The following is a 24,984-nucleotide window of genomic DNA, read 5'->3' on the forward strand; positions in this document are numbered from 1 at the left end:
AATGACTGATACATCTGCACCTTTCATCGTAGAGCTAACAAGCTTCTCTGGCTAGATCAGAGCTACAAACCTGCCGATCATCATTAACTTTAACTAGCAAACTACAGTGCATTGCTGACCAAGAAAAGCAGCAGGAGGGAGAATGACAGACTGTACGAGCAGAAAGCAGAAAAACATCAATTTAATTTTCAAAGTAAAAACCCGATCCTTTTCACCCGATTGCGATCTTCTGAAAAATGTCGCAATCAGCTCGATATCCGATTACGTGATCGGATCGGAACATCCTTTATTGTAACTAGTATTAGACTCAAAAATAACATTTGGACAATGTCTCAAAACAATTAATTGACTACCAAAATAGTTGTTGATTAATTTGATAATCAATTGTTTTCGATCAATCGAATAATGCTGGCAGCCCTTCTGCCATCCACCTCCCAAAAATGGATTGGATGTCAATCACTGTCATTTGCATTGAAATGTCACCATTTCTTACATATGTAAAAATTCTAGACAAAGAGCAGACACAAAGTCAAAATTGCAGTACAGGTAAAATGCCACATATAGTATATTAACAGCGAGCCCGCATGCAGCATAGCATCCACAATCAGACTGGAGAAGTGATTACAGCTATTGTATGGCAGGAAATTAAAATGAGCCCCTAGTCATCATTATTGATCTGCCAAATGAGAGAAAGGGGGAAGGCAGGGAGGGGAATGAGGAGCATGAAGGAGAATGGGAAAGGTGAGCAATGAATGCTGAATAGTTGATGTCTGTATTTGCATGTTTATGTCTGTCTTCAGGCAGTTTTAACACTTTTAAGACATTCATTGTGAACCCCTTGACAGATTGAGGATTCAGGGTCAAGGATTCGAATTTCAATTAGATTAAATTAAATATACATTAACACACGACTTAATGAGGACAAATTTAATTGGTGTGATGTCCGTCATTAAATTTCGTTTCTATATATATCTGTTACAGGTGGATCTCTACACATTAAAGGTGATCACAGGGATCTCCATGCAAGGCGCCATTTCCAAGGAGACGCAAAAGTCATACTATGTAACCACTTTCAAGATGGAGGTCAGCACCAATGGCGAGGACTGGATGGTTTACAGACACGGCAAGAATCATAAGGTCAGCCCACCCGCACTCACTTAATCTTTCCAGAGTACAGGTCGGGAAAAAAAGTCAACTACAAATAGTCTGGATGCCGTTGAGTGACATGGAGGCTATGACATGGGCATGTGCGTTAATGGTTGCGAGAAATAGGAGATGGAATATTCAGCAACAAGTTGACCACAATCCAGAAAATCCAACCTGCCTGCCTGCAATTACAGCCATCATCGTTCATTTGGCTGGATTTAACTTTTTTTTATGACCAAGCACACGTCTCCGAACTCTTAATGATACCTTACATCATTTCATGTGACCACACTGCGCAATCTGCTTTTCCCATCACATCTGGTTACTGTTACTTCATTGTAAAAAGTTCAGATTTTTCTCAGCCTAAGAGAGCACTCTTCAAAGCCTCTTCTCTAAGGTGTTAAAGCATTCGCATTGCACTACAGTCTAGGGATGCTGTGAAGAACACAAGCAGATGCTATCAGGGGTCTTAAAATCACTGCCACTGTGGTTAAATGGAAAAAGCATTCCTGCACTAGTCCAGCGGTTGTGGCTGTTTTTACCATCACAGACGTTCCTCCCGTGCTAGCGGTCCACACATTTTGTCCTGTGGTCTAACACCATGTCAAGCGCTAGGTTGTAAACCCTTCAGGAACACTCATGCAAGGCTGCTCCCTCAGAGAAACAGCCGAACAAAATCTTCCAGAAACTCTTAAGGGGGGAACTAAAGAAACAGTGAATGCATTTTGGGATTTGTGTGTGAGTTGTGAACACCATGAGGTTCGCAATCGCCAGGAAATCAATTGAAGCGTGCTTGAGGTGGCACTACACCAAAAATGTAATTATTTTTGTTGTCAATTTTCTGTTGTTGTTTTTTTATGTGTCAAACTCAAGGCCTGGGGGCCATATCTGACCCACCTCATCAATTAGTGTGGTCTGTGAAAATAAATCTTATTACTTACTTATACTGAGTTCATGTTTAAAAAAAAAAAAAAAAAAAAAAAAGTGTTACTGTTACTGGAATTTGGACTATTATTTGTACATAAAAACACGAGAATAAAAACAGCTTCCTGAAAGTATGGCGAATACAACTTTTTAATGTAATCTATTTTTTTGGTCTTTATTTTCAGAGGCCTTTTATTCACATTATTCTTATTTGTCTTTGTTTAAAAGTTTTGCTCTAACTTATGCTTCAATTTACTCAATCTTAGCACACTTATGAATAAAGACTTCCTTGTTATTTTTAATTGAGTATTTAGAAATTACAGACTTTAGCTTTCAAGTTACTGACAGCCTAATCCTAATTGGACATTACCAATTACTATAAGTTTCTTTTTTAAATACAGTGGTACCTCTACATACAAAGTTAATTCGTTCCAAGAACTTGTTTGTAAGTAGAATGACTGTATGTCGAGCACAACTTTCCATTAAGAATACCGTAATTTCCCAAATATAACGCGCATTTTTTTCCCCAAAATCAACTTGTAAAATCATGGTGCACATTATACACGTGTACAGGGATGGAGACAGAAATATAGGTATATTTATATAAAAACCGTTTTTTTTTTTGAGGGGGGGGGTTGTTTTTTTATTTTTATTGACACGGCCATGTTGTGTTGATGAAATGTATGCGGCGATCCGTAGCCGACCATTACGGTAAGTGATGTCACCATTTTGTTTCGGTAATACTTCACTCTGATCGATCGAATGATTTCATCTGTGTTAAATTCTGCTTTTTTCACTCATAAAGCACAGAATTTAGTTTCTTGAACTCATTTGAGTCAATGTTAATTGCAGCTCCGCAACTCGGACCATAATAAACGTAACACAACACAGACTTCCTGTGTCCGTCAACTATATTTGTCCCTCGGGAAACTCAAACCCAAATAACAACAGTTCCTATTGTTACATTCTTATCTACAGCGATGCGCTCTTTCTGGAAGATTCTCACTTTTATTTTATTGTATCAATCCATGGAAGAAACATTTATTCATCATGATGAAACAAGCAAGTTATACAGCAGCCCTTAAAAGAAAAGTCACATCTGTTTTGTTTTCTCCTGGATTCTGGTAAATTGAAGGAGTTATCAGATCATATTATTACGGTACATGTTGTCAGTTCACGGTAATGTTTTGAACTACCAATGTGCTATGCTTGTGCTGTGTTTCACCAGCCAGTAAAATGACATTTCTGGATCTGTACACGAGCTCTGTTTTCTTGTATTCTTCTATTTATTGGTGTTAAAATTAGGGTGCGGGTTATACACGGGTGCGCCTTATATTCGGGAAATTACGGTACATTATAATTCCATCAATTCATTCCACAGCCCAAAAACCTAGACCAAATCCTTAATAAATGCTGATGGTACAATTGCAAATAGAAATTTCACAGAGCAAAACAATAAATTATGAATACAAATCGGAATGATAATATAATAATAGTATTAAGAATAATAATACCTGTTTATAATGTAACTAATCGGGTTCTAATGTGGCGGATGTATTCTGTGTGGTGTACCTGAACGCACCGCGTGGCTGATTTTACTAGTGAGAGAGGGACTTTGTAGTTTCACTTTGTTCAGCTGCGGCGGACAATAGGCATGTTGTGTTGCACAAGTTCTGAAATAAATGATTAAAAAGTTGACGAAGCTGGCGATTTTTTGGCGATGTTACCACAATAATAATTGTCACGTTAACTTATAAAGACTGGCGAATGGAGGTCGGAGGAGTATAGTCAAGATCGAAGACATTCTACGGCCTTATTGTCAAGCCAGTTCATGGACGTGCACACAACGCTCATATTTTTCTATCATTTCCATCTTCATTTCAATGGTTAGCTTCACCTTTTTGCTTTTGTCACCACGATTCAATGTTCTTGGAACCCATGTTGATTTCTCTCACAAGAAAATCTGCCGTGCTTCCGTCTTGCGGGAAAACAAAGAAACTGCGGCGCTGTCATAAATTGTCATATTTCGAGCATGTCGTCGGATGTAGAAACAAATAGCGAGTCAAATTATACGTCGGATGTCGAAAAGATCGTGTGTCGAAGCGATCATATGTTGAGGTACCACTGTACAGTGAAAAATAAATAAATAAATACTGATGAGCTGTCCCGAGCCGATCGCATAGTCTCACTCTTCCTCCCTCCCTCCCTCCCTCCCTCCCTCCCTCCCTCCCTCCCTCTCCCTGCTCTTTGTTGGTCAGGCACTGCACTGGAGTTGCTTGCTAAGTATACGATGATTGACAGATGTTTGGGTTTGATCTCGCCAGAGACGCAAACTTCAAAGCGCTGCATGTGTCAATCATCGTTTAACTTGTTGAACAGTTGCTGTGGCAACTTATTGTGTGTAAGTGAGCAGCTTGAACGGATTTGAGTGGACTCACTCCATGAAGCATTTAATAAAGCCAAGCATTTTTCTCCTTTATTCTCGTTTAAAAATAATTAGGTGGGACAGTAACATGTTTAAAAATTATCATAATTATTACATTTGAAGTGCTTAAAATCATTTATGAAAATATACCTACTGTATATAGTTTTTTTTTTTTTTAATTATTGGGAAAAGTGAAAAAACATGTATTCCAATGCTAAATCTTAATACATACATTTAAAACCCCCCCAAAAAAACTTTTCTTGGGGGGATGGGTGGGGGGGGGTGCTTCGCGGTATTCACTTATTGCGGCGGGTTCTGGTCTCCAGAAACCCCGAAGAACGAGGGATCACGGTAAGTTGAGTATTTGTTTCTCTGATTTGTGCATAACTACGATATCTGAACGATAGCATTTAAGCATTTAGTGTCAACCAATCACCTGTATGCATTTGGTTACTATGGTAACCACACACACACTGTAATTGATAAGATATCTAGCAGCATATCAATATGTTTTTTTTTTGTTTTTAACAATTATTAATGAGAAAAAAAAACATAAATTAACTCATTGGCTACCATTGGCAGTGACACACATGCAATCCATTTTGACTGCTCATGTTGAATGAGATAAAAGGATAGTTTAAGAGAAAAACATTATATTGCGGCTCTGTAATGAGGCTTTACAAATTGAATTCTTCATAGATGAAGCATGCGAGTGAATCCACCAAGTTTGATGATGACATTTTGTGGTTGGTACCAGCAGCCATAATCCTCTTGATTTTGTCGTAACCATGGAAAGCTGTTTCACAGCTGAATGCTGACAGCGTCACAGATGGGTCGGGCATGTGTTACTCATGTTTTGCCGGAGTTAAGTCTTCTGGGGGGAGGGGTTTACATGGTGATAATATCCTTCTCTTGTCTTGTACACACACATACATGCTCACTCGTGTAAAGCCTCCGGTAACCGTAATAGAGGAACGCTGTTAAGTTGGGGACATTTTTTGAAATGATAACTGCGCTTCATCCTCACTTCACTCACCATTCTGTAAATGGGGAAGCTACACACTAAACAACAAAATAGTCCAATGCAGTGCACTTGTTTGGCTCCTGTTATTTGCATTTACAAATTACTGTGCATATATTTCAGATATCATGGCACTATTTCATGTAGCATTCGCAATGGCAGACTATTCATGAACTTCATGGATCTGCCAAATTCAGTGTTGACATTCACGTAAGGATCTGCAATTGTAATTTTTAGGGATGTACCGAAAGCATAATTCTTGCCCGGTACCGAAAACCGTATATTGGAGACATTTGGCTGAAAAACCGAACATCAAAAGCCGAAAACTACACACGCATTTGTATTTATTAATTTTTCATGATTTTATTTCATCATTTTAATGCCCTTTGCCTTGCATTGGTTCTACAAATGCGGAGGCTCGAGACATTTAGTTTAAAAGGTGCTGATTCTGAAACCCCCTGGGAAGGTGCGTTCCATGTGTTCTGTCAGATTTTTCACACCATCAGAAATTGCAATTCACTGCAAGTTTGGGACTTTCAGAAAACTGGTCTAATGCCTCAAATTGCTAAGCTAAATGAGATCTCGATGTACGTTTTGTGGAACTGTAGTTCACAACAAAAAGCTATTCCGTTTTCGCCGAAACTAGTAAAGCTCCTTAGAAGGCTCTTACAACCTCTCCTACTCCTTAAAAGTTTTCTTGTGCAACAAGTGGATTCGTTCGAGGACCAGGCAAGCGGGCCGAGCGGAGACCGGATTAAACTATACTGGCAGAGGAGGGTGGTGTGTGGAAGTCGCAGAAAAAAAGTGAGAAAAAGTGGTCGTGCTATAAACATATTGTACTAAACCACAGCAAATGCACATATGTTCGTTTAAATTGTACTTAAATCAAGCGAACAGTATACGAATAAACTCCAAACTATTCATGCACAGGCTCAAATGCACTGTACTTGATGTGACGCGGGACATCAATGGAAAGCAACTTCAGAACCAGCGTGCAGCAGCATTAAAGCAAATTTATTTTATTTTCCTTCTTTTAATAATGGAAATATTTCTTTAATACCTCAAAATACTTCCAAACCGTAGACATGTTGGCTGTGAGCCAGTAGTGTTAGCTCGCCATATTTTAATGAGGTTCTTAACACTTTTTGGTGGTAAATTTTCGGTCATATCTCTAGTAATTTTAAAGTTGGACTGGGTGGTCTGGCAAAAAGAAAATAATAATTTGATCGTAATTGTTATCTTATTACGGCCGCTAATACATTTTAGGAATCTAGAACGAAGACTATATGGGAACCTGCTTGTCCCCCCTCAAATCAGGACCAGAAACATAAAAACAGCAAATGTGATTTTTTTATTTATTTTTTTTTTATTGTTTTTTTTTTTTTTTTTTTTGTACTGTTAGTAGCAAGTCTTAAGTGGGTTAGAAAATTGTTTTTGCCAAGCGGAGACTAGGCTATTGAAGGGTAGAAAAAGAGTTTTTTTCTGCAGTCTCAGTTAAAATTTCTGTGTACTCATCAGAGCATTGGTGCCGCATGCATGGAGTAGAAAAGTATTTTTAAAATAACACTTAAAATTCTGTATTTTACATTTTACAAACTTGAGTGTAGCTCAACTTTTTGTTAACTCATTGGCAGCCATTGACAGCGTTTGATGGGGGGGCTGGCAAAATATTCAAAATGTCTAGCGCCGTCAATGACAGTGAAACATGATCATTCATTGCTAGCCATCCTAGTACAAATGTATGTATTTGATGTCGATCACTGTCAATGGCAGTGAATGAGTGACAATGCTAAACGCACAGTAAGCCAAAAAAAATCATTCATTATAAACATCTGACAGAAACTACTAAGCATTTTTTGTCATCTCCTCCAACATAAACTGCAAATGTCTTGCTATGTTTTAGTCATCGAAGACACGTTTAGCTAGTTATCGCTGCAAACCTGAAAACAGGTCAAATAGTCTCAACTTAAGATTTGATCTTGGCGTATTCAAAGACTTCACAACCAATGTAAAATGCTTTTCCATGTTTTAACATACACTATAAGATAATATACAATATCTATCTAAAGTTCTATTGCTAAGTACTGGAAAAACATGCAAATCACTGATGTTTGATAGTTCTTCTGGCAAAGAATAGTTTTGATAGCTGTGAAGAAAACAACTTTTCTACTTGGAACATTGTCATGTAAATGTTCCGCTCAGGGTCATTATTTCTTTCATTTGTTATATTATACTGTTCCCACTTGTTTTCGTGCCACAGTGTTATTGATGAAGTCATAAAAGATGAAGCATTTTTTTCTATCAGTCGGCGCCCGATGGCTCTTCTTAGCTGACATACCTCACATGGCGAGGCAGCAGCATTCTAAATGGCGTAAGCGGCTCTAATGCATAAATCATTAAATAGCAGTGGTCAAAATGATTTTTTTCTTGAGGTCTGGAACCTATTACAATAGCCTCAGATGGAAACATTTAGTGAGAAAATGCACCTTTTTATGAATGACAGATGAGAAAATAAGTGTTTTACTACATGCCTTTGAGATCAACTATGAGCTCTTACGTGCAGAAAAAAAATGAGTGACCACATGCCAGACATTTTCATGTATTCACCCCTTCTCAAGTTCTCTCATAAATCTCTCCATCCATCACAGCCTCCCTCTTGTCCACTCATGCACACTCGTCACATCTTCATTTGCATTATCCTCTCCCTCTTCTTATTCACATCTCAGCTTTTCCATTACCTTAACTCTGCCTAATAGACAATAGGAAAGTTTATGCGGCTGGAATAAACGATGGCACGTTAATCTCGCTGAATTGTTGCCATTTGCGTTTTATGAGCGAGCATCATAAAAGAAAGGTCAGCATATAATGAGAATTAGCTGTTTCTGCCCTTGCTAAGAAGCACTTATCCCAATTGCTATTATTTAGGTTTGGCAGTAAATGCTCATGTTTAGGGATGTCCACATCACATATTTTTATACGTGTCCGAGTAACCTGATTTTGAGAATCTGCCAAAACAGAGTCATGATTTAAGACGAAAGAGGGAAAAGTAAAGACATCCATATCTTTATTTTTTTCCTTGGTATTTGACAAATCCTGAAAGAAACCCAACCGACCCAAAAATCCCCATTGGTGCCCACTGACATCAAACGAGGACCCAGAAAATCTATACCTATTGACTCTCAGACGCACAAAAAAATATAAATCTCATTTGAAGTTCCAATTGAGAAAGTGTCACTTCAAACATTTGTAAAGACCGTCTCCAAAAATGCTTTAATATCACTCTGAAATTGTACTTTTTAAGGGAGTGTATCTTTTTTAAATTGGGAGGGGATTTTTTTTTCTTTACTAGAAACTAGACACATAATGATTGATTGACACTATGATTTTTGCATTGTACTCATTTTCAATGACATTTAAATAAGGGTTCACCCATTTCAACGTATTTCTATGGCAATTTTTACATGTTGACATATTTGACGAAATGGTCCTTATTTTTGAACAAAACTTCCAATTAAATCCCACTGACATTGAACCAGAATCCTTAAAAATAATACATATTTTTTTCACTTTCAACAATTCCAATTGCATCTTAAACTTTTCAGCCCCACATTAAATAAATCCTTTTGCAGTCATTATTTGTGATCGAAAGTGAGCCAAAATCAGCAGAAATTGATCCGGTAATGCCATAAAATGAACAGTAAGTTTCTTGGAAAAAAAAAACAGAATTGCCCCAAAATCAAAGGGAAGTGACCCAAAATCCCCAGGAGTTCACTGTATAGCCTGAAGCATTCCTTTGAGTTTGAACAAAACTATTTTATCCATCCATAACATGATAACCATATAAAAGGTTTAGAGCAGCAGCAGGTTTTTTCCCCCCACACAAATAAGATTGTAAACCAATCACATTTGAATGAACTTAAATTTAAAAAAAAAAAATAATATTTGAAATTACACTAATTACAACAACAAGAAAATATCTTAAATTGTCAATAGATACATTTTAAACCACACAAGTGCATAACTCCACTTCTAAAAATAAGAATAAATACATTTTGACATATATACACAAACATACAAATCTTTACCTTATTCACCTGATTCCGATCTTCTGAAATCTGTGATTGGGAGCCAATTTTGATCTTTAGTCACGTTTCGGCAGTGTTGTTAATCTTACTTTAAAAAAGTACCGTATTGGCCCGAATATAAGACGGTGTTTTCTGCTTCGAAATAAGATTGAAAAAGAAGGTTGTCATACAGTGGTCATACACTGTATATACGCGGTCTAGACATTATATCCATTTACGACGCTAGATGACGACAGATATCATTGAAGCGATTTTCTGTTATGACAGATCTCAGCTACTCTCCCCATTTACGACGCTAGATGGCACCAGATATCATTGAAGCGATGTTCTGTCATGACAGATCTCAGCTACTAGTTTAAACAGTTTGCATTATTTTATTTCAATGTTTTTCCTTATTCAGATTTGTTTCAAGACTACAGTTAAAGTTTGACTTCACTTTGATAGTTAATGCAGTTATTGCAATTTTGTTGTTTTATCACAATAGATTGGTTTATTTACATTTCAAAAACCAGAAGCCATTCATTTACGAATGTGATTGTACTTTAGTTTACATATTTAAATGTTCAGATATTAAGATTTGAATGAGGCAAAATAACATGCTTTTTATCTCAAATATATTGTTATAATTTTTTGTTTAAGATGTACTGTAATTATTTTCTGTATAAAAATTAATTTGGTGTTCAAAAAGTCTTTTTTCAAACTTGAGTCTTGAAAAAGTGGGGTCATCTTATAATCAGGGCTGTCTTATATTCTGGCCAATACGGTAATTACAGTTACAAATTACTTCTCCCTAAAGTAATTGAGTTAGTAACTCAGTTACCTCAATGTAAAAGTAATTAGTTACTCAGCAAAGTAATTGATGTTACTTTTCAGGTTCTACACATTTACATTATACATTCTATTACATCTTTCAAATCGAGTATGTTTATATTTCCTGATTCAACTGAACTGATTGTTTTCATTCCCAAAAAAAATGTAGGTCACACTAAATTTTGTTTTTAATTTCAGCTATATAAGAGTGTAACGGTATACAAACTTTAACTTACACATGCTGTGAGAAAAAACAGCCTTTTTGTTTTTCCTGTTGCACCGAACCGTGATCTCCGTACTAAGCTACGTACTGAACCGTGACTTGTATCGTCACACCCCTACTATATATAGATATATTTTTCAATATGTTGGTGAGGCTCTGAATCTCCTGTCTCTCCTGTCTTTGCTCTAGTTGTTTTGATTAAAAAACACCACACAAGGATCATTGAATTGTCATTCAAGAAATTAAAGGCAAGTGACTATTTCTGGTAATTAAAAAAAACAAAACAAAAAAAAACTAATTATTAATATATGGTAGCGTCTACAAGGTCAACGCTAACTTGGTAATGATAATGCACACTCAGGAGGAAAACAGGACATTATTTTCAATTAATTGTACCCACCTGGACGCCTCAAGCTGTAAGTAAAAAAAAAGTTGCCCGAGACTTTCTATTGAATTCTAATTCTAATGCTAACAAGAACGCGAATGCTATGCTAATGCTCCGAGCCACCTAACCAATCATCATCACATTTTCAACAATGTAACCACCAGTCTTGTTAATCTTACTTTAAAAAAAGTAATTAATTAGTTACAAATTACTTCTCCCAAAAGGTAATTACTTTAGTAACTCAGTAAGCAAGTGTAATTAGTTACTTGGCAAAGTAACTGTTGTTACTTTTCATGTTTTTTTTTTTCCCATTCCAAAAAAAAAAAAAACATAGGTCACACTATGTGAAGTTCAAATTCTCAATTCTCAATTATTTCCCCTAAACTTAACTAGACACCCGGCGGTATTGCGAATATTGCGATAACTAGATAGTAACCTTTGCTATCTTTGGAAGTCATTAAATGTTGTGAATTAACTGTTGAAGTTGTTAAAATTGCTCCCATTATTGCACTAGTTCCCTTCTGTCTACTTTCGATATGTGAAATTTTTTAAACTGTTTCATCATTTAAAGATAGATTCAAGTCAAGATTTTGCCGATTTAGGAGTATTTTGGATGAAGAGTTACTTAGGTTCGCTAGGAAGGTTCTCTACAACAGAGCCTTCCTGAGAAGTCTACTGCGTTAAGATGGCGGCTGTTTACTAACGCCAGCGAGTCTATCATTTCGCATGTAGTTCTCTATACATGTGCTAACGCTGCTGATTCTGTCATTTCACATCTAGTTCTATATGCATGTGATATCCACCGTAGCACCATGTGGGCGTAGTTTGTAGGCTATTGGCTACAGTCAGGTTTTATTGGAGCCACCTAGCATCGCGTTTGCAACGACATCACAACTCCCCTCCCTCCTCCCCACTCCCGCTCTGCTCTCTCTGTGAGTATGTGTCTTGCATCATTCAACCAATGTAGTAAACGCCTAGTAACGCACGCCTTTACATCCTCAGTAACGGTAACGGCGTTGCAAAGATGAGAAAAGTAATTCTTTAGATTACTTACTACTGAGTACTCTAACGGTGTTATTAACAACACTGGTCACCACCTCCTACCCTAGCCCCCCCTCCCGCTCTGCACTGTACAGGGCAGGCAGGCAGGCAGATGTGTGACAGACAACTTGAGCTTCATTCAACCAAATTGTAGTAACGCGCCCCTTCATATCGTCAGTAACAGAGTTGCAAAGATGGATAAGTAATTAATTAGATTGCTCACTAGTGAAAAACATAACTCCGTTAGAAACGCGTTATAATCTAACGCTGTTATTAACGACACCGCGTTTCGGTGATAGCTGTCCGATCCATTTGAACTGGAAGGGCTGTCAGCAATTATTCCCTGTCATCCTTTCCCATTTCAATGAATTGGATGTCGATCACCGTCAGTAAGTTAACATGTGGAACAGAGTCCATAAGGGAGGTGCAACTGTCACATGCGATAATGATTTGTGTGATCGGTAATGCATTTGATAATGTCATTTCGAGCCTAATCTTAGCCAGATGCGACTTATGGAAAACACTGTGATTTGCTGGAAAGTAAGAGCAACACAAGCAAGGGGTCAAGCAGTCCACTGAACTCACAGAGTGGACAGGGCCTGTGTAGTGATTCGAAAATCCCGTGGTAGAAACTTTCCTGGGAACAAGTGAGTGAAGGAAAGCGGCAGAAGGTTGGAAAGTAGTGCACACGGCGGGGGGAGTTGGGAGCAAAATGAGGATGGAATGGATGAATGAGAGCGCAAATGGCGCCAGGGAGCAGAAGGGGAATAATGAGAATAGCAGACCAGGGTGTTGCCTGCACAGATGTCTCTAGATAGATCCGCTGGCCTCCGAAATGTAGCCTGCGAGGAGGTGAAGAGGAGAAAGAAAGAAAATAAAAGGACAAGTGCAAGTACATGGAGAGGAAAAAATCAAGAGGGAGGCCGGGGTCAACACAGGCGTGATAAATGAAGACGCTCTGTGAGGAAATGGAGAGGAAAAGGACAAATGGGGAAATTATCAGGTAGTCATGTATCATTTCCTTTATAAAAACATTTGGTCTGAAAACAACACACACACACACAGTGGGAGAGATGTGTCCCACAGTGTGTGCGTGTGTGATGAGATGCGAGGAGATGGAAGATGTTTTACTATTTTATAACTCTGTCCACACACATACTCACAAAAGACGCACATCATAGACTTTTGAATAATTCAGTGCGTCTGCACCGGTCCTTGCTGGCTGACTGACGCAGGACCCAAGAGCTCACGACACACATACACAAAACCGGACACACCTGTTTTTTAGTTAGGTGGCCATGTTGTATTCCTGCTCATGCTCTGCATTTATAGTAATGCGTTGGGTGCCGAGGTTAGCCGCCGATCAATTTGAGAGTCAGACTGACAAATTCATGTCTTGCATCCATGCAAACCATTGTTAGCCCAGATGACTCAGACAGTCTCTCACCTTCAATCATTTACAAAGACCTGGGATTTCACTTGGATAGCGCTTTTTCTAACTTCACAGAGCTTAAAGTTTGTTGACACTGCTTCTGACCATGTTTTCTAAATTGTGTTGTTGTTTTTTGTCCCGACTGATTCAGGACAATTCTGCTTCACTGAATCCCAACATTTTGTGCCTATGTCAGGTTTACTTATTTGTTTTCTTTTTTTTTTTTCCTTTTCTGTCAAATCTGATTAAACAGACAAAAACGGTAAATTTACGCAAAAAAATACTAGCAGCTGCAGTTGCTTTAATATTGCTGTTTAAAATTTCAGGAAAACCATATAATACATGTAAAACAGTAGAGTGCTGTATTCTTCCCCTTTTCCAAGCAGGATTTAAACCCACATCATCGTCTTGGCAGTCAAGCATGATGATTACTGAGCTACTAAAGACTGGTTGGATAAAGTGCTGTGTGTATAGAGAGTTAGAAAACCCTTAGTCCCTGACAGTGTTGTGCATGAAAGCGTTAAATGAACGATTGTTCATCAACAGGTTTATATTTTGGGCGAACATGAACTGAACGCATCAATTTTTTTCACATGAACGTCACTGTGGACGCGCTCATTCCAAACAATCTGCCAACTCAAGCTGCCTGAGGCTGTCACGGCTGTGTTGTTTTTGCAAATATGTCAGCTTTTACTCCAGAAGCTTTTATGGTGGCGAATAACCATTCTTTTACATTCAGATTTTATTTAGCATCTGCGGATAATATGTAAACAAGTTGCATCATAAACATACTTTTGCAACATGAATATGGCGTAATAAATGTTTAACCGCACGGGGAAGACGCTATGACCAAACATAAGTACATAATTCCTTTATTTATAGAACATTTTTGGTGTTTGCTTTGGAATCGCTGCATTCGCAGCCGTTTGTAATGTTAAGCGCATGTGCAGAACCGCAAAGTTGCAATTTCTGATAGGTTACAAAATCTGACAGAACACTGGCCCAGTACCAAATTTTAAGTAAGTTTTACAAACAGGTCTGTGTCACCGAAGATTTGAAATTGAATATGAAGATGAATCTGACATAGTTTCAGTGTTTAAGTGGATAAAATAATTGCTGTCTGTGGTTCTAATATCGATTCTGTCAACAATAGCTTGCAGCAATTATTGGGGAGAAGAAGGAATGGCAAAGGTTGAATTAAACCAATAAGTAGAAGAACTACAAAAGAACTACAAAGTTCTTTTTTTTTTCAACCATGACCTTTAGTTCAAAATTTGGAATTATGAACTATCAACTAAACAGTTCATTTTAAAAATTATGAACTGTCATTTGAACTAGTTCATGAACTATCGCAACAGAGTACGGTATACCAGCAGCTGAAACTAGACTGGACTGTTATCTCAGTCGTCAGCCCACTCATCTGCCACGATAAAAATGTGGATTCAAAGATAGAGAAAGTAATTAAATCACGTCCACCTAACAGTTGCTTACTGTATATCAATAGTTTAAAATGTAGTCTTTATGATAGTTTGTTGTTAATATAACATTAAACCTTTCAGGGTTTTCCCGTTTCTTTAACAGTACAATTCTGGTGACCACAGCTGTCAGTAATTTGCCATAAATTTAACTTTTGTATAACCTTATTACTCCCCAACTGTTAGTGTTTTTCATTTATCATTTAGTACATGAAGGATAAGATCCGATTAGACCCAAAAAAAAAAAAAAAAAAGATCTCAAAATATATAAAAATACCGATACTGGAAACAGTGCAGTCAACCAAAATACTATAAACTGAAGCGAAATGATAGTTTGGTCTTAAACATCCACCTATGATAATTACAGCCAACGAATATTTACTGTAATTATCAAATTTACTGCTATGACAGCTCAGGACCAGAGGTTGCGCTAGATTTTTTCGTTGTCTGTCATTTTAACTGACGGTCATAAAAATTCGGTCATAATCTATTTTCATCCATCACTTAAATTTTTAAAATGATAATAATGACATATTCAATTGTATTTAGTTTTCATTCATTTTTGATTAATATTCTTGTCTGAACAAGCTTAACAGAGAATCCACACCGTGCCATCACACATCAAGCAGATGAATATGTAACTTTTTCTCCGCAGTGACAAAAACAGCTGACTGTGGCCCCAGTAGGTAGGCTACATATGGAACAATGAAAGTAACAGTTCACCTGCTGTGGCCTGAACGCAGTCTCACACCTTCCTCCTGGTTTACATATGTCGCAAAACATTTTTCCATCCTCGCTCCTCAGCCAGGAGAACTCCTGCTCCCACTGAACTCTGTACTCCCTCCTGACCTCCCTGCTGCCGCTTGCTCGCTCAGTAGTTGCCGAGGGCTGATTGCTTGTTTGTCCTTCATCCTCCACTGCATCAGTCCCTCTTTTTTCAGCTCTTTTATCAACACCATCGTCGTTTTGGGGCTTATTGAAGAAACTTCGGACACTCAGTTGCCTTGACATTTTTCCGAGTAAGGCCAACGACGTCATGCATCAAGAGAGACAAAAGCTAATTAATATGCTCACTCGCCACCCTGTGGTGTGAATTGCAACTTGTCAAAATGACAGATGGACTTCTGTTTTTTCCGTCACCGTTTTAAAAAACCGGTCAACGACGGAAAATATTCGGTTAACGTGACCCCTGCTCAGGACTCCTGCGCATTCTGACTTGTATATCAACTATTGTTACCAAAGGAATGGATCTCCATTGTGATCCTCGTGTCAAGCCTACAGTTTCTTCTTAACATCAGCCTATTAACAAAGCTTCACAGAATACACACAAACCATCAGCTGATTGAAGTATTTTAGAGAACACTAAATTGAAGAGTTAAAGACCTTGGGGGACGACTACATATAGGAAGTTCTCTTGTCTGTTAATGCATGTTTAATATACACATTATGCTATGGCAGTCTATGGTTATTCATAAATACTGTACAGTGCAATATTCCTTCAAATAGGTCACTCATTGAAATCACTGGCTGCCATTGACGGCGCTAGAAAGGCTGGCATGGAATGAGCACTGCTGGATGAGTGTACGGGTGTGCCCAGTCTTCCAAATATGGCAACACTTTGAATTTGGCTGCTTAGGAGGAAGGATGCTCTTGTAGTTCATTTTCATTGTGTTAATTTTATTTTTTATTTACATTTTGTTAATTTATAAAGTCCTTTGTTCATTAAAGGTAATGGTAAGAACATACTGTAACCAATATGACTATGATTACCGTAATAACAAGAATAATAAGAAATGATAGGCCTGTTCACACTTTGTGTCTTATTGGCTACACTTGTATACTAAATGTTAATATTGTGGGTTACATAACCCAAAATGAGATTTCTACATATGTGAATGCCATGCCAATTTTTTTTCTGTTTTGTTTTTCCTTAAAAAAATGACAAAAAATAGTCACACTGCAAAAGCACACCTCCTTAAAAATAGTTAAATTCCTTTGTTTTCAGTGTAACTCTATTGGAAGTAAGTGAAATAATCTGCCAGTGCTTCAAGTCAATTTAATTCACTTACATTTGTTGAAATGGAAAAAAAATAGCTATCTGAAAATAGGTTTAACAATTATTTTAAGCAAAATTAGTATATTTCATTACTAAAAAAAAAAAAGCTTGTTTGTCCAAAATGTTCTCAATTCAAAAATAGATATTGTTCAAAACATTATTTGACAGCCATTTTTCTTGTTTTAAGGGAAAAATTACCAACTTTTAGATGTACGGGCTTAATAAGAACAAATAGTAATAATTACTTGAAGTGGAATAACCTGAAGCATTAATCTGTTAACTAGTCCTTAACTCTCGAAAAAAGATAGTGAAACCTATTTGACTAGATTTAAGAAAAAAATAATATAATTAAGATGTTATAAATTAAGAGGTTAAAGACTGGTATAGGAAATAAATCATTTTGTTTTGACTTATGAAACATCAGTGTATGTGACATAATATTCATTCCTAAGGACTTTTCCAACTTCTTCGTGAATCCAAAAAACACTACCAGCCTACATAAGGTCACAGAGTTAAATATGCACAGTAGCTGTCCACTAAAGGGATTTGCGTATACTTAGGGGTTGTAAAACAACATTTGTCACAGTAGAAGCTGTCCTACATTCGCAGCTCTGTTTGGTGACCCTGAACAAAGCGCTGTGTGTATTTGTGTACATGAGCGTACCAAGGAAATGTTTCAGTGGCCACCGAGGGAAATCAGAAAGCCGCCACCAGCCCCAAATCCTCAGTCAGACTTTATAATTATACTTTTTACACAGTGACACACTCACACACACACTTGTAATTACAATCCCATTACGTCTTTAGGGGCCTCTTGGCATTTTTCCATCATTTAGCTGGTATTGAGGCCATTAGAGGGGTATCGGTTCACTGAGTCTGCCATCATATCGGACCCTTGTTTGGTTGCGGGTTCAATCCCCTGTTGGCCTACTGCCTTGATCGCTCTCTTGCAATTCAGAGAGCTTCTTTCTTCACACTTTTTCACCCCTGAAGGCTTCTGTTGTTTAATGGTTTGGGACCAGGAAGAAATGATGAATCTGCACACAAAAAACACGACAAACGTCTATAAATGAGTACCCAAGCAAATAATTACAAGGCCTTTGGCTCTAGTGAAAGGGCTTTACTGCACTCTCTCCGCACTGTAACGGAAGAGCAAAGCTCAGAGGAGAAACAGCTGTAGTCGAACAACAGGAGGTATTTTATATTGAGCTGAACATGTTATCATGACAGCGAGATAGAGTGAAGATGTCAAAGTAAAAGCCAGAAATAAGATGAGAATACATAATGAGAAGCCCAGCTGTGTGTGCCTGAACTGAGACCAACAAGGAGGACAGCCATAAACATACTTGACGGCGTCAGATAACTGCCATAGATGGTGTTGTACACCCCATCCATTTAAATTGGGAGGGGTGGCAGCGATTTTTTCCCCATTTTTTTCTTTATTAAAAGAAAAAATAAAATTTTAATAATTATTTAAAGAAAACAAAAAAACAGCAAAAAACCCTGTAAATATATTGTATTTACTTTTTTTAAGAAAAAGTGGATTGTTTCTTTTTTATTTATCTTTTAATAAGGAAAAATAAAATATTTATATATTTTTTTAAGTTGTTTTTTTTTAAATTAAAAACAGCAATAAAAACTGAAGTATTCTCTTTTTCATTTACTTTTTATGAATGCTTTCATCTTATTATTATTATGTATTTTTATAATGTAAATACAAAACAAGTTATTCACGCTAAATATTATCTTTTTTTTTTTTAAACAAAGCAGGGTAATCAATAAATATACTATTTTGTTTTACTTTTGTACTTTCCATATTCTAAATAAAAATAAACTTATCTTTTTAAAATATTTTCAGTTATATATATATATATATATATTTTTTTTTTTTTTAATAAACAGTGAATAAAAAAGTAAATATTCACTTTGATTTACTTTTTTAAAACGTATTCATTATCAGTGTTGTCCATAGCAGCGTTAGAATATAACAGCTTTACTAACTGCGTTTTTTTCAGTAGTGAGTAATCTAATTAATTACTTTTACAATACAATTACAATATAAAATTACTTGGCAACGCCGTTACCGTTACTGAGGTGGGAAAGGCGTGAGTTACTATGCGTTACAATGTTGGTTGAATGAAGGGAGAAGTCTGATAGAGATGGACTCACGGAGATGAGAGAGCAGAGCAGGAGTGGGGAGGAGGCAAGGGAGTTGTGACGCCGTTGCAAACGCGATGCTAGATGGCTCCAATAATACCTGACTGTAGCCAATAGCCAACAAACTACGCCCACATGATGCTACTGTAGATATCACATATATATATAACTAGATGCAACATGTATAAAGAACTAGGTGCGTTAGTAAACAGCCGCCATCTTAAAGCAGTAGACTTCTCAGGAGGGCTCTGTTGTAGAGAACCTTCCTAGTGAACCTAACTTTTTATCTAAAATGCTCCTAAATTGGGAAAATCTTGACTTAAATCTATCTTTAAATGATGAAACAGTTTTAAAACATACACGTCGAAAGTAGACAGAAGGGAACTAATGCAATAACGGGAGCAATTTTAACAACTTTAATGGTTGATTCACAACATTAAATGACTTCCACAGTCCACACATAGCAAAGGTTACTATCTAGTTATCGCAATGCCCGCAATACCCCTGTGTCTAGTTAAGTTTAGGGTAAAGAATTGGGCTCGGGCCAATTGTCCCAAAAACCCTCTGAACTTCACATTGCGTGACCTGTTATTTTTTGTATTTTTTTATTTTATTTATTTATTTGTATTTTTTTTTTTTTTGGGGGGGGGGAAGTAAAATTAATTATATATATATATAATTATTCTTTTTACGCATTTTAAATTCCAAAACCAACTAGGAATTATCAGTAAATATTATTTTATTAAATATTATTTTCACTGTTATTTAAAAAGGGTAAAAACAATATTAAATATTATTTTCAATGTCATTTAAAAAGGGTAAAAGCAATACATTTATATATATATATATATATATATATATATATATATATTTATATTTATATTTAATATAATATATTTAATATATTATTATATTTTTAATATATATATATATATTTTTTAATTCATTTCCTTTTTTACTTATTTAAAAGAAAATAAACAGCAACAAAGGAAAAAACTGGCGGCAATCGTTCACTTTCCTTGACAGCGATAGACATCACACCATATTGAACTGGGAGGGTTGGCATTAAATGGTCATGTTTCAGTGCCATTGACAGCGATATATGACCAATCCATTCTGATTCCGATGGCTGGCAGCACTCATTCATTCCTCAGTTAAAATCGATTGGATGTCTATCACTATCAATGGCAGCCATAATTTATCAAATAATATTAAATTCGATATAACTGTATGTAGCAACATTGCTGATCTTCCTAGTTCATTTTTAAAGCACCTCTGGTTTGTTTCGTCATGGCAGCCAATGAGTTAAATCACGTCAGATGATGAGAACCATTCTGCCAGTGTGAGCCTGCATCTACTGTCTTTTAACAGTATTTCTGTGAGCCAGTGTGCACTTGGTGGGGGGTTGGTCTCCGAGGGCGCGAGCCTTCGAAAGGCAGTGTGTGTTCTGCTGAGTGTGTTTAGAAGACGGCCGAGACTGGCTGACAGTGTGTGTTTTTCTCCTCCTCACTATGTGCAATTGTGTTTTTCTTTGTGCATTTGTGTGTTTAACTCCAGAGGACGTGAGAAGAGGATGCTTTACCGCATGCTTACACCCTTGATTTATGACACACAAGGTGGCCTCAGACTGTACGTCTGTGTATGACTCTTAAAGTTAACCTTTGCACTCACACCGCTCCTTGAAAAAGAACGTAATGTACAGTGTATTTCTCTGGCTTTGTGCATGTGTTAACCAGAGAGTATTTATTTATAAATCTTGTCGTGGTGAACAGACCACCGTGAACCATAAATACGTGTTGCGATGATTAACCGTAGTCTTTATTTTTGCTCCCACTAACAAAACACACGCCACTGTGATGACTTTGTATATACAAGGGTTCAACAAACAAGATTATTTTAACTACATGCATCTTGGTAATAGGAACTAAACAATTACTATCGTTAAAGCAGAAATTGGCAGTCATTGACGGCGTTAGACGTCCAATCCATTTATGCTGGAAAAGGGTAGCAGTATTTACTCCCAGTCAAAGTGGATTGGAGGTCTCTCGCTGTAAATGTCAGCAAATGAGTTCAAACTTAGTAGTACCAAATCCTGTTTTTCCCCGTCCCAACCTACTGTTTACATAGAAATTTTTTGTTCCTCACGAGACCTATTTGTGTGACCCACACTCATGATTTATTGTGGGGGAAAACCACAGAGGTGCTTTCAATTTTTTTCTTACTTTTGAATTCATCATGTTTGGTGATGACTTTCAGGCATCATTGGATCCACAAAATTTGATCTAAATTTGATCAAAATCCCAATAAGTACGTCATCTAAGGTGATGACTTCTGAGAAGTCTTGTCTCCAGAGAGTCCAAAATCATCTTATCACGACCATTGGGGACTTTCCATTGCTTGGGTTATTACTTTAACTGAATGAGCACAGAGAAGAGGACACTTTTATTAGATTTTCCTTCACATGTGTTAGTCTCCTTTAAGGCTGCCACGATTAATCGACTATATAAATAATTAACAACTACTTTGATAGTCGGTTAATTGTTAAGAGACGTTGATTACCTAAAAAAATGTCCAAATACTGTTTTTCGAGTCTCTTAATAGAATATTCTCTTATTTATTTGCTTGTTCATTTGTGTGTTTCAGTTTTTAAATTAAATGAATATGGCAATAAAAAGTAAATAGCCTCTTTATGTGATTTTTAAAATTTTGAACAAAGGCAAAAAATGTTAATTTCTTGTTAATTTTTTTTATTCTATTTGTTTTTTTTAAGATAACAAATTCAAATAAACTACGTGGCGCATTCAAAAAGTAATGCACTCAAGTGCATTGCTCGTACAGGATTTTACAAATCTTGTTTATATTTGGCACAAACATGATAGGACACACCTTTTTGCAATTGTTATATGTATTTTTCTTATTTTCAAATTTTTAAAGCTTAAACTAACTCATCAGCATAAGTTTTGTTGTCAGGATTGACAGAGGTGGATGGGCGACCACTACGGGGCTTATCGGCTATGCTGGTTTTACCCACCTCTTCATGGTCTTCAGTACTGTTTTTAAATCGCTGTACCCATCTTTTTACAGTACTATAGTCTATGGTATCATCCTTGTGGACATTTTCCAGCCGGTTGTGAATCCTCAGAGGGGTTTCTCCCTCTGCAACAAGGAATTCAATTATAGCTCTGTTTCTGACGAGCTTCAAGAGGGGCAGCCATTTTGGAAGCTAGTTTAAGCTTTAAAAATATGAAAATATGAAAAATACATATAACAAGTGCAAAAAGGTGTGTCCTATCATGTTTGTGCCAAATATAAACAAGATTGGTAAAATCCTGTACGAGGAATGCACTTGAGTGCATTACTTTTTGAATGCCCCTCGTATAAGCGAACCTAAACAAGCTGCGACGCAATTCTTTTGGGTAGTCACAGTAACTACATAACAAGTCCACAATTAATCAATAATCAAATAATCAGCCCTGAGACAAATTTAAAATAAAAAATCCAGCCCAAAGTATTGATGCGTTCACATCCCTAGGATGTACAGTACAGGCCAAAAGTTTGGACACACCTTCTCATTCATGCGTTTTCTTTATTTTCATGACTACAGTGGTATGTCGACATACGATCGCTTCGACACACGATCTTTTCGACATCTGACGTAAAATTTGACTCGCCATTTGTTTCTACATCTGACAACATGCTCGAAATACAATGGATTATGACAGCGCTGCAGTTTCTTTGCTTTGGCGGAAGACGGATGCATGGCAGATTTTCTTGTGAGAGAAAACACGGGTCCCAAGGTTATTGCAGGTGGTGAAAAAAGGAAAAAGGAGATGCTTACCATTAAAATGAAGATGGAAATTATAGAAAAATATGAGCGTGGTGTGTGCATCCATGAACCGGCTCGACGATACAACCATAGAATGTCTACGATCTCAACGGTCCTCTTCCGACCTCGGTTCGCTAGTCTTCATAAGTTAAGGTGACAATTATTATTGTGGTAACATTGCCAAAGAAAACGCCAGCTTTGTCAGGTTTCTAATCATTTATTCCATCAACTTGTGCAACACAACACGCCTACTGTCGCCGCAGTTAATGCCAGCAACAAAACATCAAAAGACAAAGTAAAATCTAACGCACTCGCTATCTCACTGGCATGTCAGCCACGCGGTGCGTTCATGTACAGCACGCAAAAACAAAAAAAACTGCTACCACATTTAGAACCAGATTCGTTACATTATTACATATTTGTTTTGCTATGTGTAACTGCCATTTGTAATAGTACGAACAGTATTCATTAAGAATTTAGCATAGGTTTTCGGGCTGTGGAACGAATTAATGGAATTATAATGTATTCTAATGGGAAAATCCTGCTTGACATACGACCATTTCGACTTACAAGCAAGGTTCTGGAACTACGGTAATTAACTTCGTATGTAGAGGTACCACTCTATTCTCACTCAAGGTAATAAAACTATAAATGAACACATGTGGAATTATGTACTTAGCAAAAAAAAAAAAAAAGAACTAAGTAAAAATATGTGATATTCTAGTATCTTTAAAGTAGCCACCCTTTGCTCTGATTCAATTTTTTGCGCTCTTTTGCCATTCTCTTGATGAGCTTCAAGAGGGGGTCACCTAAAATGGTCCTTGACTTCACAAGTATGCCTTTCCAAGGTTGATTAGTGGAATTTATTGCTTTATCAATGGGGTTGGGACCTTCATTTGTGTTGCATTGAATGAGGTGTGTCCAAACTTTTGGCCTGTTCTGTACCTACTGAATTTGATTATGATCTGTCCCTGAATATAATGGAGGAGTAGCCATTATAATTAATGTCCTCACCAAAACAAAGAACAAGGCGAGTGACTTTTTGAGCCCTCCCTCCGGAAACATTGTTAGAGTTCAGTTTCTCCTGGATGAAATCAAACAATTTTCTTTGTAATTAATCAAAACGAGTTATTTGCAAGCATAGTTTTTTTTTTTGTTCCATTGCACATTTACGGCCAAAATGTAAAAGCCAAGGGTGATATGACTTGTTTTTTAATCAACTACGGCAATACTTGTGAGTAGTCCTAATTCCTTCTGCTTCTCTCTTTCTACAGGTTTTCCATGCAAATACAGACGCCACTGAGGTAGTCCTCAATCGGATCCCTCAACCAGTACTGGCCCGCTTCGTGCGAATTCGCCCTCAATCATGGAAAAACGGCATCGCTCTACGGTTCGAGCTTTACGGCTGTCAGATTACGGGTAAGAAAGACCTCGCATCTTTTTCTGCAGAGCTTAACGGAGGTTTTCCGGCCAATCTCCTCCGGGGGCTCCTGTAAAAACATGCTTGTAGTTTTATAGCGGTGATATACTGGCTTTAACGTCGGGTCACAAGGTGGGTCGGTGCAAGAACAACTCCCTCCGAAAACATTTCCTGTGAAAAAAATATGCATAAATCTTTTTTATTTCCCTACAGTCATACCATCAATTTGTCTTTCTGTCGATACATCTAAAGTTTATTTTCATACTTATATTTCTCCCTTTTTCATATGTAGTACAGGCACTCTCATGCGCTTTCAAACTCTTGGCCTGTCCACATCCTCCCTCTCAGGCTCCCACACTCACACGCACACCCGAACACGGCCACGCACGCACAAAAGCCAGTCGGTCCTAATAGAATAATACTAGAGTGTGATGTGTGGGTGATTACATCAGAGAGTAACGGGCTCTCGGCTTTCATCTGCAGCCCTGGCAAACAAACGGGATTTCAACCAGTATAATCAGCTCAATACTATAAATAGATAAAACTTAATTAGAAAGT

General features: G+C 37.2%; 1 protein-coding gene across 2 annotated transcripts in view; it reads left to right on the forward strand.

Annotated features, from left to right (window-relative positions):
• The window catches only part of LOC130927578 (neuropilin-2-like), a 191,337-nt gene that overhangs the window by 84,301 nt on the left and 82,052 nt on the right, over window positions 1-24,984 (forward strand). For both annotated transcript variants that reach the window (XM_057853518.1, XM_057853517.1), the window contains exons 7-8: window positions 982-1,137; window positions 24,281-24,425. In XM_057853518.1, coding sequence (XP_057709501.1) covers window positions 982-1,137; window positions 24,281-24,425 — 301 coding nt within the window. The remainder of the gene's footprint in view (window positions 1-981; window positions 1,138-24,280; window positions 24,426-24,984) is intronic.

The sequence above is a fragment of the Corythoichthys intestinalis genome, chromosome 12 (genome assembly GCF_030265065.1).
Source record: "Corythoichthys intestinalis isolate RoL2023-P3 chromosome 12, ASM3026506v1, whole genome shotgun sequence".
Classification (NCBI taxonomy): domain Eukaryota; kingdom Metazoa; phylum Chordata; class Actinopteri; order Syngnathiformes; family Syngnathidae; genus Corythoichthys; species Corythoichthys intestinalis.